The 17,449-nt window shown below is 46.7% G+C and overlaps 1 protein-coding gene and 1 long non-coding RNA gene across 2 annotated transcripts; both read left to right on the top strand.

Annotated features, from left to right (window-relative positions):
* The first annotated feature begins 670 nt into the window (after positions 1 to 670).
* Positions 671 to 3,270, top strand: LOC121829506 (uncharacterized). The gene is made up of 2 exons (XR_013051450.1): positions 671 to 1,255; positions 2,998 to 3,270. It is a non-coding gene; the product is annotated as an uncharacterized LOC121829506 (long non-coding RNA).
* Positions 3,271 to 8,489: 5,219 nt separating this feature from the next.
* On the top strand, positions 8,490 to 15,523 carry Skida1 (SKI/DACH domain containing 1). The gene is made up of 2 exons (XM_076572627.1): positions 8,490 to 8,977; positions 9,078 to 15,523. The coding sequence occupies exon 2, from the start codon at positions 9,188 to 9,190 to the stop codon at positions 11,933 to 11,935; it is 2,748 nt and encodes a 915-aa protein (XP_076428742.1). The 5' UTR covers positions 8,490 to 8,977; positions 9,078 to 9,187; the 3' UTR covers positions 11,936 to 15,523.
* The last annotated feature ends 1,926 nt before the right edge of the window (positions 15,524 to 17,449 follow it).

The raw sequence follows: 17,449 nt of genomic DNA on the forward strand, positions 1-17,449 counted from the left end.
AGCTTGCGCCTCCTGGGACTAAGGGAGAAAGTAACGAGGACCGGGGAAGCTACCGAGGCCGAGAGCAGCCGGCCCGGCGGGGCCCGCGGGCTCCCGGCCGCCCGAGCCGGGCCGCCAGGGGCGAAGGACTTAAATAGCGGGGGGCCGGAGGGGGCGGCGGGCCCGCGCGTGACGATACTTTCCGAGGAAGGCTGGGGCAGACGGGGAGTTTGCAGATCGGCCTCACCCTCCCGTTCCTCCACCCCCCCCACCCCACCCCCAAGAGGGAAGGGAAAGAGAAAAAAAAAAAAAAGTTGAAGGGAGGCGGGGAGAGGAGCCACCCCGTTTCCTCCCCCGGAGTCTGCGGAAGGGCTGGGGCGGCGCGGGCAGAGAGAGGGCGCGGACCGAGCGGACCAATGGCAGGCAACAGGTCCAGGCCTCGGCAGGGCCGCGGGCCGGGCCTCCTCTCGCCGCCGCCCGGGGACCCTCCCTCCCCTCCCCGTCCCCCCCCCCACCCGCTCCAGCGGCCCCGCAGCGCCCAGCACCCCCCGCCCCGGCCCCCACCCCGGCCGCTGTCTCCACCGCCGCCGGGGCCCGGGGTGGAGGGCGGGGGCGGGGCGGGGGCTTCCCCGGAGGAGAATCCTCCCGCGGGGCGGGCGGGCGGCGGCGCAGGGGGAGGGGCCGCGAGTCCCGTCCTCTCCCCCCCCCCACCGCCCCCCCCAGCGCCGAGGCGTGGGGAGGGCTCCGGCTCCCCGACACGAGCGCGGCCCGCGCGTGGCATCCTGGGTAAAAAGTGGCCGAGCCACACCGGGAGAGAGCCGAGAGGAGCCGGGGTCAGAGGTCAGGGCCCAGGAGCCCGGCGCGCCGAGCTGCTCTCCCCCCCCCCTTCCCCCCCACGTGAACGCAGCGAGCGGGAGGAACCTTTTTGTTTTCCACCGCGCCAGCATGCTCCCCTTATTGACCGGGCTGCTGGAGGGAGAGGGGCCGCGCCGCGCCGCGGCTCTCAGCCCACCCCCACCCGCCCCCCTCCGCTGCCGACACACCGCCCGACTCTCCCCTTCCCCGCCGCGCATCCCAGCCCCCCGCGTGGGGCTGGCAAGAACGCAGTAAATTTGCTTTAACAACAAGTGGGGGTGGTTGCATTTACTCCTCCCTCTCGCCTCTCCTCCTCCTCCTCCTCTCCCCCCCCCCCCCCCGCCCCGCTCCTCGCCGCGGCTCTTGACACTACTACAAACCAGCACTATAAACATAAACATGTGTCACTGTAACAGGGCAGGTAATATACGCATTTGGAGGTGGGGTGGGGTGGGGTGGGGTGGGTGGGGGCTTGGTCGCTGCTTGGGGGGCAGTAAAAAAGAAATCATGTTTCACGTGCTCGACGTCTTTGAGGGCTCCCCCCCACACGCGGATCCATTTATATAGAATGCAGAGAGCGCCCAGTCACTTAGTCACACAGACCCCACAAAAGCAGACTTGCCAATAACCAGAGTACCCCCCAAAGCAAATATACTTAAATACCATCCCTCTCCTCCCTCAGCCATCGCTGCCATTTCTTCCATTAGCAAGCAGTAGCGTCAATAATTGAATCCTCTTTCCTTTTAAAATTACTCTTTTTTTTTTTTTTTTTTTTAGGATAGCGATAGAAATCAACTTTAGACCTAAATCGAACCGAACACCACTCTCTTCCCATAGAACAGTACCTACTACACAGTCTGCGCAGAGATTCCTTCAAACAACGAGAAAGGCTGTTTAAAAACTGAGTTCGAGACCTAGTATGCAAAGGTTATTTCCTGGGCTGTGCCTTCATGCGTTTTCCAACTTCTGCAAGTTGCCGCGCCAGGCGGACTGCAGATTCGCCACCCGCAAGGCTTCATTATTATTTAGCCTATTTACACTGCCTCTCAACTTTTCTCTCATTCTTAGTTCAACAACCGTAGCAATCTACTACTTAAGATAGAGTAAGGCGAATCCCTGTACAAGCTTGAAGCTTGAAACCCAGGAGAATCAGAAAATGTTCAGATGAGGAAGTGGTTCCCTTTGTTCTTTCATTGTTTCTCTACCAACTGGTGGATACAAGGACAAACACTTACCTTCTCTTCTTTTTCCTCCAAAAACCAGACGCTCCCATCGGCCTTAAAATACACAATCCACCTTGAAAGTAACTAGGAACGTCGGGAGAGTTTGTATTCCATTCTTTTTCGCTCTCTGCCCTCTTTTAGCGTAGGATTAAGTTGCCGAGCACGTTGCTGCATGCTGTAGCCCCCCGCCTTAGTGAATCGGTCACGTTTAGGACCCTCTAAGTCCACCTAATTCTGCCAGTAGAATTGAGGGTATTGGATCTCTAAACTTTCAAAGGGGAAGGGACCTGCAACTCTCCAGAAAACTTAGAAATACCCTGAAGTTTTTTTTTTTTTTTTTTTTTTTTTTTTTTGCGATTGATTTTTTTAACCACCTCACCAATATTATTTACTTTGAAATTTAAAAAAAAAAAATTTCTTCGAGGAAAGTAGTTTTTTGTTGTTGTTCAGCTTCTGCTCAGCAAAGCATTACTTAGATGGAGTAAAGGGCACGTTTGTATAGGCATTTAACAGAATGCGTGCATTTTCCATCATATGCCCTGTGCCACGTGTTTTTTAAAAACAAACAAAACACTACCACACAGAAAGGAAGGAGACAAAGATTTGAATTAAAATGTTGTGGAACAACTTTAGAGGAAGCATTTATTTGAGGTTTACTAGGGTAAATTGTTCTCAGGTTTTGAAAAGTAAGCTTTGCTAAGTTAACAGACTTTATTTTTACTCTATAATCACAAAATAAAAACCAAATTTTATGCTTAGTAGTGTTTAGTGACCATCCTGATGGGTACGAGCGTTCAAACCATGTTTCAGTCTGATCATGATGTGATTTGCTGATGTCATGAATATGAAATGATACATATCCATAAAAATCAAACTTGTGATTTTTCTTTTTCTTTTTTTTTTTTTTTTTTTAATCTCCCGCTTTTTTGTGTGTTCCCAGTAGCTGAAAATGGAAGTCAGTGATTGGCTCCAATGCTTCTCGGAGGATTTGGGCTAAAGCCAGGGGAACAGAACCAGAGGATTCCCTTTCCAGACCATCACGCTGTTTCTGCCTTATCTTTCCCGCTCTCCTGGGTGCTCAAGATTTTAGTGTGGCTACAGCAGCCCTTAGATAGACCTCAACACTTAGAATCATCACTTCAGTTTCTTCACATTTGGCCTTAGTGTAAAATAAACAAAAACTTGGGTAACCCCAATAAATGTTCATTCTTGAGATTTGTGTATTATTTAATAGGAGATTGAACTCTACTTTCTGTGAGTTTGTCCTCTATGCTCAGGATCAATTGTGAAAGGCCCTTGTGTCTCATAGGAAAATATTGCAACAAAACAGGATAATTGGGGGAAAGGCAGTTGTAGTAGGAAAAGTGGCTTTTCTTTGATAGCATTTAATTGGAATTAAAAGATTCTTGAGCTGTAAACATTCTTTATTTATTCAGCACACATAAGCAGGCATTGTTTTATCACCATCATAATTATGGTGTCCTTTAAACTGGCTGATAGCAGAAGAGATAAGGGATGTGCCTGCAGATTCAAGGCAGGTCTCACTCCTCCCCCACCTTTCTTCCCTCCTCTCTGTACCCCCCTCCATTCTTTCCTTGGTCACTAGGGTCCCCCACAGCCCTTGAGATGAGAAAAGCAGGAAGATTGTGGCCTAACCATTTCTTACATCATGGAAGTGATTTGTACCACACTCTAATGCAATCTGTAACCTCCTTGTCTCCTGTGCTTATAACTGTTTTGTTTAGCTTGCAATATTCGTATCTGAAGAGTCGCCTAGTGCTCACCTGCATAAAATCTCATCCACTAAGGTTTTCAGCTTTACCTTTGTCTAATTTAGAAAGCACACTCTTAGGGCTTTTTCAGAACAAAGCCTCACAAAAAACCCTTTACCTCCAAGGATTTGCAAATTTATAAAGGCTGCATTGAATTCAAGATGGGTCAGGGGGCAAAAAGGGGGTAGAAGGTCACTGCATTTTGATTATGGGTCAATAGACAACATGGCATATACTCTGTGTCCCAAACTTCTGTTAAAGACAGGATTTTTAAATGTCTAAGAACAGAAGGATGGGCCCATTGGGAGACATGCCCTGATATATTTGAATGAGATTTTTAAAAAAAAAAGAAAGAAAGAAAAGGAAAGAAAGAGTTTAAAGAAAATATCCTAAATTATAGTTTATCCCTCGTTTTAGCTGATTCTTCTTCTTCTCTTCCCATTTTCACCTCCCAAAGAGGAAAGAAGATGTGGTATCAGTTAAGTTTAGCTAAAGGACTATTGAGATTGTGTTGTCCTAAATCTTCAACTAATTCAGTCATATGAGATTTTATTATTTTACACCTCATATTATTATTAGTTAATTTTAGTTAACAGTATAAGAGACTTCTTTTATTCTTCTAACCATGGTACTTACACTGTTGGGGCCTTTGTGCTGTTCCTTACTTTTTTCTGTTTGAATTCACTTTGAACAAAATGTATCCAGCAATCACTAAAACAAATATATATGGTGAAGAGTTTGGTGGTGGTGGTGGTGGTAGTGGTGGTGGTGGTGGTTGTGGTGTGTGTGATCCTCATTTAAATTATGTATGTATGGGTGAGAGCATGGATGAAAAAGGATTATTTTAATGCCCTTCAATACTTTAATTATATAACAGTTGTAGGTTAGAAATGCAAAAGTACTCTTAGGTTTTCCTTCAGATTTTCAAAAGAACTTTCCCCATTAGTAAACTACTCCTGCAAATTGCTGTTGCATTTCCCAGCTAACCATTTAAAAGACTGTGAATGCCTTGTGCATTACTTCGCTCCAGAGGAAAGAGGTCAGACTGAATTGCTATGGTATTTAAACATAAAATACAGTGAAAATAAATCAAAATAGAGCATCTGAAGGTGAATTTAGCACAGTCATATGGGATAAGTAAAGACAAATATGTTCAGATCTTCATAGCCCATCACTTTAAAAACTGAAAGTGCTGGTTTTTTTTACAATAAATGCAGAAATAAGTGGACATTAAGAATACATTTGAAACTGTATTTGCTACAGAGAATTTTTCTTTAGCAAGCAGCTTTGTTTTTAAAGCTAAAATACTTTTTAGGATAGTGTAGACTTTGCATTCCTCCCTGAGTAAATGATCACATTTCATTAACAAACTCAATGCATATCATATATATATATGTATGTATGTACATACATACATATATATACACCTAAATTCTCAATTATTCCCTAGACTTACAGAGATGTGTATATGTGTGTGTGTAAATGTTCATTTAAGCATATCCCCCCACATATGTACATGTGTGTGAGAAGCATAGAAGTTGATATATCCTTTCTTAAAAAGAATTTGAATACGGTCCATCATCTGAATTGGGTTCATCTTTGATTGCAGAGGCGGTTGACATGGTCAACAAATTTATCAAAGAAACCCCCTGGCTTTTGAAGAATAGTACTTCATACATCTGGATCTGCACATCCAGGCAAACTAAGTAAATTATTGCATAACTTTAAGCATAATTGATAACAGATACCTTTAATTTTTCATCCCTATTCTTTTGGCCAGCTTTCACATTAATAATCTAAGCCATAAATGTTGGTAGCTATTGATCGAAATCCCCGGTGTGCATGCAAATCCATCTTAAGGTCCCCTGCCTTTCATGTGTGAGCGCTCAGGGGCCTCTGCTAGGTCTTTTTATCGGGATCGACCCCCAATGGGCCTGGAGAAGACCCCGGATATGCAGCGTGTGCTGATGGCCAAAGAAAGCTGTCTGTCACATTCTGTGTGCGTGCGTGTGCGTATGTGTGTGTGTATGTGTGTGTGTGTGTGTGTGTGTGTGTGTGCGTGTGTGTGCGTGTGCGCACAAGCCCCAGTCCTGGATCCTTAACACACTCACCCTAGGATGGGGAACTTACAGGAACAAAAGAATGTATTAGACAAAAAGAAAGATGTGTAATACGAGTATTTAAAATGTATAAATGTGAAGGTGTGTCTCTGTACATAGAGACACTTTCTAAGTATACATAGAGATACATCCCCCAAATCCCTTGTTCTTTACTTTTTTTTGTAATTGACCCAACAGATTATACCTTTAGTTTAAAAATAATACTCAGTATTGTACTAATTTTCAAAAGCACCCACATTCCCAGTGTTTTAAAGGTAGAGAGGACAGGACGGTAAATTTGAAATGTTTAATAAAGTATGCTCCTATGTGCAAGGTAAATAGGAGCATGGGGGTGGAGGGGGAGAGAATCTAAACAAGAGCCAGGAACAACTAAAACTACCTGCCCCCCTCCCCCATCAAAAAAAGACGCCATAGCAAACCTTTTGTAATGTCTTCTTAAAGCCACCATCCCCCCCCCCTTTTTTTTTTTTTTTTTTAGTTTACTGTTTCTTGGCTGTTTGACTCTTTGGTCTACATCTTAGAGCTGGAGGAGGGGAATGGGCGGGGGTGGGGTGGGAAGGAGAGGGCTGGCAGTATATAAGTGCATCAGGAGGAATTTTAAAACACTGTCTTTGGCAATAGAAAGGCTCTGGTCATCCCACTTTAAAACAACAAACACCAGCATTTGCTTTTCCTGGAAACTTCGATCTCTGCTTAAAGCTTGAACACTTTGCCTCCTGTGAAAGTGAAAGAGAAAAACTCGGTGTGCTAGAACCAGATGCAAAAGAAAGCCAAGTCGGTGGATGGTATTAGCTGGGACGAGGCATTGTTCACTGCTGCCTCTCGGTTACGTTTAAAGCCTGAAATATCACGAGATCCATTCAATGATCCTTCTCTCATTCAAGGGACAAAAATGTAATTTGCTGTAGCTCTGATTTCTTGGATGGAAATGCTAGCCTTAGATTTCAAAGGCAAGAACTAGACATCGCGGTTTGTACACACATTGATTAAGTTGAAGAGCGGCGATTACATCTGTGCTGAGTGCAACAGTAGTCCAGAGCTGACTTTCCAAATCCCAGCCTCCTGAGTTACAGACGCTCTCAAATAGACTTCCTTAATGTCCGGATGTACTTCTTGAAATTCCCAATTCTCTTCAAAATTCCTGGGAAAATTACAAGGGAGATGAGGGTGGGGGTGGGGAACCATGGCTGAGATTTCATCTTGTCAAGCAAACTATCTTTTTATAGGTCTGATTCCTGGTTTTTTTTTGTGTGTGTGTGTTTTGTTTTTTGTTTTTTTTTTTAAGATTTTTTTCTTTTCTTTCTTTTTTGGCTCATACCTGCTCCTGCTGGCCAGACCACAGCAGGGGAAACTGGAACTTTTGAATATGAAGAAAGAAATTATTGTGCATTTTTTTTTCCTTGCAGGTTCAGAAATATCTGTTCATTCTTTAACCTCAGGGATGTGTCTGTTTTGGGAGGAAGAAGGAAACATGTAGATGCCTGGGTTGCATTTATGCTATAGCTGCAAACTCGGATGAAGATTTTGCCTAATTTTGCCAAGCAGCCAACTCGCCACCCTGAGATCCTGCAAATGCAAGCGGAAGGGCCTGACTCTCATTTGGCAATAGTTTGGATATTCTTGAAAACGACAGTAAGCCATGCTAGTGACAAAGAAGAGGTTAAACCAGATGGATATTCATCCAAAGTGATTTTGTTAAAACAGATGCCTGGCTTTCTTGGGGGGAAATGGGAGCTGTGGAAGATTCATCTAAACTACCAGGCAAACCAACATCAACCACTGAAATGGTCTGCATCATACATCGGCACTTTCTTTTCCTCGTTTTCATGTAAAACTTCTGGAAGCACCTTGGGGCTTTACATTTTGTTCCCTTTGCTGCAGAAGGAAGTAATCTGGTCCCTGGAATTCTGCTCTGTGAAAGGCAGGACCCTGGCTAAAGCGTGTGCTGGACACTCTACAACGACCCCACCTCTGGTCCAGGCTGGTTAATCTGAAAAGTGTACACATTTCTGGCTTATCTATGCTTTGTTATGAGTCTGACGTGAAACTACCTCCTCCCTACCCCACTCGCCAGCAGAGAACAGAAACCTAGTTGAATTGTTACATGTTCCTGAGCTGGAGCCTTGAACTGCTTTCTTGGTCAAATAACTTTGTTTCTGGTTGTAAAAGGGCATTGGGGGGGAGGGCTGGGGCGGGGGCGGGAGGGGGGAGATTGAGAGAAATTGCAAACGTATTGGGTTGGTTCACCTCTCGGTTTAACTTCGGAGCTCCCAGCCTGTCTCCTTCCTCACTCCCATAAGGGAAATACCAGGCTATTCTGGCACGTTTCCCCTTAAGCTTCATTTTCCAAAGAAAAGAGGGGTGGGGTATATCTATTTGGGTTTGATAATGTTTTTAAAATGCTTTCCTTTGAAACGATAATAGCTGTATCGGTAAAATGCAAATAAAGCAAAAAATAGGCAGTATTTCTTTAAAGGGGAATATACGGTGGCTTTTTTTTTTTTTTTTTTTTTTTTTTTTTTTTTTTTTTTTTTGCGTACACACACTGCTTCTGATGAAGTCTGTGAGTCAGGCTGTTTCTGAGCTCCGATAGTTTAATGGAAAGATTTATATACCGGCTGTATTATTTACTTTGGGAGGGGAGGTGGCAGTATAAGGGTATGCTAATTAGTAGGAGATTTTGGGGGGAAGGGGTGGAATATCAATTTTTATTGCATCACCTGTCAGGAGTGTCCAATCAGCGTTGGCTTTAGGGGAATTAATTGATGAAGGTGTCTCCGGACGAGCTCACTTCACTCTGTCATTTTATTTGTAGCTAAAGCAGCGGCGGGAATAGCAGCTGCATTTCTTTTCTCTTTCTCCCTTCACATTCCATTATCATAGTGCTCCAATGGAGAAGGAAGGAGTAGAGGGGCCCAGGTACTGATCCGCATCGAGGACTCAGACCAGCACACTGGCAGATCTGAAACCGGATGGTTTTTTCCCTCTTTTTTAAAAAAACGAAAACCAAAAAAAAAGCAAGAATCAAGTCAGTGTAATTTCATGGGGTTTTTCTCCCCCCCAATAATTCGCCTAGAGTTTGGCACTCCCTTCGCCGGGAATAACAGTCTTTGTTATTTTATTAGCAGGATGCCTTGAGACACACGCAGCATCTGGCGGAGGATTAACATACATACATGTGTATGTATGCGTCACGTATATATTTACTGCAAATGGTGGGGATCATTTAGTGCCCGAGATGGGAGACCTGAAGTCAGGTTTCGAAGAGGTGGATGGCGTGAGGCTCGGCTACCTCATCATTAAAGGAAAGCAAATGTTTGCTCTCTCCCAAGTCTTCACAGATCTGCTGAAAAACATCCCGAGGACGACCGTGCACAAGCGCATGGATCATCTGAAAGTGAAAAAGCACCACTGCGATCTGGAGGAGTTGCGGAAACTCAAAGCAATCAACAGTATCGCCTTCCACGCGGCCAAATGCACGCTCATCTCCCGGGAAGACGTAGAAGCGCTCTATACCTCCTGCAAAACCGAGCGTGTGCTCAAGACCAAGCGCAGGAGGGTCGGACGGGCCCTGGCCACAAAGGCGCCGCCGCCAGAGCGCGCCGCCGCCGCCAGCCCCCGCCCGGCTTTTTGGAAGGACAAGCACCAACTTTGGCGGGGCCTGAGCGGAGCCGCGCGGCCCCTGCCAATCAGCGCGCAGTCCCAGCGTCCGGGCGCCGCCGCCGCGCGCCCCGCCGCCCATCTACCTCAGATTTTTAGCAAATACCCGGGCTCGCACTACCCGGAGATCGTTCGCTCGCCTTGCAAACCCCCTTTAAACTATGAAACTGCCCCGCTCCAGGGAAACTACGTCGCCTTCCACTCGGATCCCGCTTATTTTCGGAGCCTGCTGTGCAGCAAGCACCCGGCGGCCGCCGCCGCCGCCGCCGCCGCTGCCGCTGCCGCCGCCGCCGCCGCCGCCGCCGCCTACTACCAGGCGTCGGCGGCCGGGCCCCAGCCCAAGGCGGCGACCGGAGCCGGAGGCCCGGTGAGCCTGACCTACCGCTGCAAACGCAAGCGCGGGGGCGCCAAGAACTGCCTGCTCGCGCCTCACGCCGGCGCCCGGCGACTGCTGCTGCTGCCCAGGTCCTACAAAGCCAAGGCGGCGGCGGCGGCGGCAGCGGCGGCAGCAGCGGCGGCGGCGGCCGCCGGGGCCACTTGCTTGGAGAGGTTTCATCTGGTCAACAGCTTCTGCCCGCCTCCCCACCACCATCATCACCACCACCACCACCATCACCATCACCACCACCATCGGGCCCAGCAGCCAACGCCGAGTCACCACCCCCCTCACCACCACCGACCGCAGCCCCATCTAGGAAGCTTTCCCGAGAGTTGTAGCAGCGACTCCGAGTCCAGCTCCTACTCCGACCATGCAGCCAACGACTCGGATTTTGGCTCCAGTTTGTCCAGCTCCAGCAACTCGATGTCCTCAGAGGAAGAGGAGGAGGAAGGAGAGGAGGAGGAGGAAGAGGAGGAGGAGGAAGAGGGGGGCAGCGGGGCCTCGGATTCCAGTGAAATCAGCTCCGAGGAGGAGGACTCGTCCACCGAGTCCGACTCCAGCTCCGGTTCCAGCCAAGTGTCAGTGCAGAGCATCCGTTTCAGGCGCACCAGCTTCTGCAAGCCTCCCAGCGTGCAGGCGCAGGCCAACTTCTTGTACCATCTGGCCTCCGCCGCCGCTGCAACCAAACCCGCTGCTTTCGAGGATGCCGGCCGACTTCCCGACCTCAAGAGTAGTGTCAAAGCCGAGTCGCCAGAGGAGTGGAGTCTGCAGGGCTGGGCTCCCAAAGGGGCTCCGGTGTACTGCCCGGCCAGCATGGGGAGTTGTTTCCCAGAGATAAGGAACGATAGGGTATCTGAGATTACATTCCCACACTCTGAAATTTCCAGTACTGTAAAGAGAACTGACCTGACAATTAACTGCCTGGCAGAGGGGGCCTCTTCACCTAGCCCAAAGACAAACAATGTATTTCCACAACAAAGAATACTCCGAGAGGCTAGGAAATGCCTACAAGCAACTCCTACGACACACTGTTCAGATAATAACACAATAGCCGCTAGGTTCTTAAATACTGATTCTTGTGGAACAGCAACAAATTCAGGAAAAGATTCCAAAATCCCTCATTGTCTTGAATTTGCGACGGATTTGGCCTCTTCGCAGACTGATCCCGAAGTGGATGCAGCAGCAGCAGCAGCAGCAGCAGCAGCAGCAGCAACTAAAGCTGAGAATCTCTGCACTGACACAGGCGACAAGACATTGCCATTTCTGCACAATATTAAAATCAAAGTAGAAGACAGTAGTGCTAACGAAGACTATGAACCCGATCTTATCACAGATAAGCTAAAGTGCGAGTGCAATGATACCAAGGGTGAGTTTTACAGCGTCACCGAGAAGAAAGAGGAGGACGCCTTTTTAACCACAGCCAAGGAAGGTTTTGCATGCCCTGAGAAAGAAACTCCTTCCTTGAACCCACTGGCTCAGAGTCAGGGCCTTTCATGCACTTTAGGATCTCCAAAACCTGAGGATGGGGAATATAAATTTGGTGCCAGGGTGAGAAAAAATTACCGGACACTAGTACTGGGTAAACGACCAGTCCTTCAGACACCTCCAGTCAAACCAAATTTGAAATCAGCTAGAAGCCCTCGTCCTACAGGTAAAACTGAGACACATGAAGGAACACTGGATGACTTTACGGTTTTAAACAGACGCAAAAAGGTAGCCAGCAATGTAGCATCAGCAGTGAAAAGGCCATTTAATTTCATGGCAAATTTTCCTTGTCCACCATCACTCATTATTGGGAAGGACGGGGATTTGTGGCCAGCGTATTCCTTAAACACCACCAAGGATTCCCAACCTCCTCACAAGGCCCATCCTATATGGAAATGGCAGCTGGGCGGTTCTGCAATACCTCTTCCACCTAGTCACAAATTCAGGAAATTTAATTCATAAAAATGTTTTGGAAGATATTTTCTTGAACCATATTACCTTCCTTTTGTTGTAAACTGCACAGGATGGCTTGTACAAGTCCATTAATGGTGTTACACCCCCCCTTTGGAGTCCTGGTTTATCGCATTTTGAAGACAGAAATCGGATTACTTTTTTTCCCATTGCGGGGTTTTTTTTTTTTTTAAGTAGGGTGGGGGCGGGGTGGGAGAAGGGTTGGTTTACATACCACAGACTACTTCAGGCTAAAGACTCAAGTAAAACTCAGTTATTATGGTAGAGCTGGAACACTTTACTGTTTCAATGCTAATAATGCACCGGTACCTCAGTTCAACTGCTACAAATAAATGTCAAAAGGTTGAATAATAAATATTACAATGAGCCATTAAGTTTATGCACTAGATTTCAGACCCAAAAGTGTAACTGGTATTCAGTGAAAGTTTGTTAGGTTCCATGGTTACACAATAAGGTAGCAAGAAGTTTCTGTGAGCCCAAAATGTAATTTTCTGGAGCTCTTATTTGTGGGGTGTCTTTTGTTTTTTAAACTACCCTCATTCTCTTTCCAAGAGTAGTTGCACTTAACTTTTTTTTTTTTTAATGGAAAGATTGGGGTATGAGTCCTGATTGGATGCTGATTAAAAAGCTGTCCCTTGTGTAAGAAGTAAGAGAAATATGGGATTTTTTAAAAAGGATGTGCTTTTTTTTTTTTTTTAACCTAGCAGTCACTCCTTGCAACTGGAAAAGTCCTTTCTGTACTCTCACCCAGACATTTAAAATAGGATGACTCTCACTGTGGTCCTGCTTATCTTGTGGTCTGAAGCTGACTCTTCAAGCTTTCAAAACAATTAAAACATTTCTCTTAATAGCAGGATATTTAATGGTCTAACTCTTCATAGTGACCAATCATTAAATACAACCAAGAAAAGGAAAAAGAGGAGTCAGAGTCGTAACACCCTCATTGAAAATAACAGTTATTTCAGGGCTTTTTGGTACCAGAACTCAGGCACTTGGATTTTATTACCTTATGCTTTTTTTTTTTTTTTCTTTCTTCCTGCATCTCTCTAAACTTCTGTTTTCAGGCCATCCTGTGTATAGGACAGGAGTTTCTACTGCAAGTGACAATCAGAGGTGACTATCTATATTTGCACTTAAAATCAAAGGAGTTCCACATGCAGATGGCCCACCCCTTGGTAAGGGCCATGCTGGTGTACTGTGTGTAACGAGAGCAGTAAATCAAAATCATGGAAATTTGCACTGTTGAAAAGCATGCTTTAGCTTTATTTTCAATTAAAAACACTGTTTAAAAGTCCTGGTTCCATACATTTCTACTTATTCCAGATTGAAGAAGGGTTAACAAGAATGAATGGTTTTGTTGACATTTTCACTTGTGATGTTTTTGCCTAGAAGAAATGCACTCATTGGGTGCAGTGTTTTGTGGTAATACTTTGTGATGAGACCAATCGGGTTCCGTGCATAATCCTGGCAGATCTCTTCTCAAATAACAGAAAAACTTTCTAAACTTGTTACAGACCAACTACTACAAGTTTCATATTTAAGAAAGTAAAGCAATGATTAGGTGTTGTTTTAATGAAAGTTGAATCCAGTAATTCTTGGGCCACCAAATTATGTATCTCAGAACCTTGTTATCTTTAGTCTAAGACGTTGCATCTATAGACCATAAATCACAGAGCAAAACAAAACACCAATGAAATGTTTACTGTGTGGATTTAAATCATTATTTCTCATGGAAATTCAGCTATTTATTTTCCTTAACCTTTTAATTCCTACTCCTTTTGAAAATTTCCTTTTGTCTATAAATGTTTCAGATAGTTCTGGATGGTCTCAGGCCTAATTGCTGTGTATGATCTGTGGGTTTCCCCTGTTGCACAGGACAGAGGCTGAGAGTACTTGCATCCAGATACATTTGGATGGAGTAAATTGATGCTTTGGATTGCCTCCCTTCCTTTCCATCTTGAATGTTGCCAGATGTAGGCTCACTGGGTCATTTTTTATTGGAATCACAGATATGGGCAAAGCAAAAATTTGGGGGATGTTATCCTTGAACTTGTGTTTGTATATAATTCCAAAGACTAGTCCATATTCTTAGTTAAAAGTCCTAGAAAACTGAACAACTGATCTCTGAGCCTGAGCTCTTTCCCCTTTGGAAGGTAATGCAGAACTTAGGGACAGTGAGTTGTCCTAAAAAAGAAAAATCAGTCTGTAAAAGGTATGACACCCACACAAGGGAAGTCTGTAATTTCTACTCTTTAATTAGTGCCAAGACAAGAAAGTTCAAGTACAGTCACTACTGCATTTAGACTAGGACTTTCTATGTTGGCTACAGACTGTTACCAAATTATAAACTGAGAATATATTTGGAGTCTACACATCTTGAGTGTGGGAACACTGTAAGATGGAATAAGCACAAATGGAAGCAAATAGCCCATAGAATTTTGCACAAAATACCAGCCTCTAGCTTGGACACTTGGTCTCTAGTCCTCAGAGAATCAGTAGTTTCAGCTCATAGGAGCTGGGGACCGAGCAGTATGGAGGCCAAGGCATGCCAGAGGGGTGCCATCCAAAGGCAAGGCATTAAGTAGGCAACACAAATATCACCCCACAATGTTCCTACAGGCCATCCAACCAGGGCAAACTCTGGGCTGGGGCTTCTGTCAGCAAAGTGTACCAAATCGTAAGTCTTAGTGTGCAAATATAAGGTACCCTTTCAACTCCTAGGAGTCCTCAGCTGCTTTCCCATCCTGCTGTGGGAATTATTCCCAGCACAGTTTATTTTATTTGGGTCGTTTTATGATTAAAGACAATTTCTAGGTCTTTCTCAGCTGCTATAAATGTCACATTTGTTCAAAAGTTAAGCCTTACTGAGAGAAAAACAAAACTTACCTCCATTGACAGGTTGCATTTTTACATTTAAATGTTTTTTCAGGGAATAGAATTGTTCTTTTAAGTGCTATAAGGCTCTAGGGTCACTGGTTCCTGTGTCTAAATTAGCTCCACAGACATGGGGAAAGTGTAGGAAAAGCTGCTTTGGCTGTCTTTTTGGTGAAGCAAACTTATTTCTGGTCTCCTATAAACATAATTTCCTGATAAGACTGTGAAGATTTAATTGTTTTATAAAGAAATGTGTGTATCTCCCCCCCCCCCAGTCAGGTTATCTGTCTTTATAGAAAATGCAGCATCCCCCCCCCCAAGTATTTACTTTTTAGAGTGGGTGTTCCTTTCTATGGCCTTACTTGATTACAGTGGAGTAATCTCAATAATGGTTGTTTATTTGAAAACCAACAACGAGCCACCACTAAACAGCAATAACACAAACTAGATGGGCTGGTGTGTGGATTTTTTTTTTTTTTTTTTTTTTTAATCTTATTTGTGTCTGGGTGACTTGCAGTGGTCCAGAGATTCCTCAAAGTTCTTAGCCAGTAAGAATTGGGCTGGGAATTTCTGAGAACGGTAGTGTTATATGCATGCAGGAAGAAATGAGGATGAAACTAATTCCTGAAAAGCATTTTTTTTTTCCTTTCGAAGAAAACAAAAATACTCCACGGTGAAAATTTTCTTTAAAAAAAAAAAACAAAAAGCAATAAAACATCAGCATCTATAAAAGAAAGAAAATGTGAGTTTTGCTTCACCTTGAAAACATCTTCCTGCTGAAAAGGATCTGTGGAGGGAGGGATTTCCCAGGGTCAAAATAGGAATAAAAAAAATAAAAAAAATCAAGGCTCCTATCAGCTAAACTCAGAAAATTGGCCAGGAGAAACAGGGCATCTACCTTGGCGAGCTCCCCCCCACTCCCCTGACACCCTAGTCATCCCCAGGATCCTCCCTTCCCTGTGAGGAACAACCACTTTCCCTCTGCCTTTGGTCATGCTTTGCTCCCTAGGCCAAAGGGCATTCTGCAAAGCGGCCTGGGGGCTGGGTCCGCGGGGCAGATGCAGGAGGTGGTGGGGGGAGGAAGGAGGGCCGCATTTTACCTGTTTGGCGGGCCCTCTTTTGCTTGAAAATACCGAGGAGAGGAAGGGGTGGGAGGGTTGGGGGGGGGGGGGAGAGGAGAGGCAGCTATCAGTCTTGGCCCAGGCCCTAGGCCCCCAGCTCCTCTCGCTCCCTTTCAAACTGTGGCGGCCTCACAAGCTCCCACTTTAAAAGGCCCGAGATGTTTTGCATGAAGCCCTCACAATAGGGGTTGAGGGAATTGACAGTTTCAAAAACAAGGCGTTCAGTCCTTTCCAGCTGCCGGGCCGGCTCGCGCGCGCACCAACCCCTGGTTCCTCGCTGCTGGTGGCGTCCCCGGTGCCGTGCGCGGCCTCCCCCTCCCCGGCCCTGCAGCCCGCGCTCGGGCTGGCCCCACCCCGCCCCGGGGCTGTGTTTGTAAACAGGGGTCAGTGGCCAGGGGGCTGCTGGCGCGGGCTTCGGGCCTAGCGGCCTGGCAGGGGAGGCCGGGGACGGTGGAGCCGGCCAGGGACCGCAGGCCGAGGGGCTGAGGGGCCTCCAAGGGTGGCTGTCCCCCCAGCCCCCAGGGTTCTGGGGGCTGCCCTGACCCAGGGCAGCTCTGGGTTCCCAGGCCAGGGCCATCATCGCCACCAGAAAGATGGTTAAGTGCCGCCATCTTGCATGGTGGCAGACAAATTGCTTTGTGACTTTTTTTTTTCTCCCGCCCAGATCTTGCTCTCCTCTGAACCGTGGGACGATTTCGCTCCTCTAGGCAGAAGAGCCTGCACCCCAGCTCGTCCTGCGCAGCCTCCCATCCAAGCGGCCATAAGGCGAGAGCAGAGGGCAGCTGGGCGCCTCGGCTGCCCTTGGGCCTCCTCCCCATCCAGAGACTGGACCGCTTCCTCCTCTCCCTTTGCACTTCTTTTGTGTGCCCATTCCTGCACTTGCCGCCCAGTATTTCTCACCTCCTTGCCCAGGCCTCCTCCCTCCTCCCCAGGCAAAAGGAACCCAGCTCTTTTCATTGCTCAGCGGACTCCAAGGCCTCCAAAATGCGCTGGTGGGAGGCGAGTGGCACAGGGACTGGGCCAGCATGGCTGCGATCTCCTCCAGGGAAGGTAGCTCAGGAGCTGAGGCCTAGCGAGTGGGGAGGGAGCCGGCGCGTTAAGCGGGTCCAGCGTTAACTCCTGGAGTGGGAGTAACCTGGGGGCAAGGCTGGCTCGCTTTGGCTCCGGGGTTCCCGTCCCTTGGAACTTCTTTCAGTGCGCCCGCAAGTGGAATGATGACCTGGAAACGGGAAACGTGAGACAGTGACCTGGAAAGCCACCCTCGGCTGGGAGGTTGGAGTGCAGTAATGCAAACAAAGCTGCTCCTGGGAACGAGGGGAAACAGAGGTGCACCGCGCGCAGGGTCACAGGAGAGTGCAACGAGCTTGTTTTCCCGGGTGTTTAAAATGCAGCCCCAGTTGTAAAGTGTGTGAAATTACGCACTGGTCTCTTAAAGAGTGCCTAATTTATAGTAAATAGCAAGGTCTTTGTAAATGGCTTTATTATGTTGTTTCTTGTTAATTGTTGAGAA

This window comes from Peromyscus maniculatus, chromosome 5, assembly GCF_049852395.1.
Source record: "Peromyscus maniculatus bairdii isolate BWxNUB_F1_BW_parent chromosome 5, HU_Pman_BW_mat_3.1, whole genome shotgun sequence".
Lineage (NCBI taxonomy): Eukaryota > Metazoa > Chordata > Mammalia > Rodentia > Cricetidae > Peromyscus > Peromyscus maniculatus.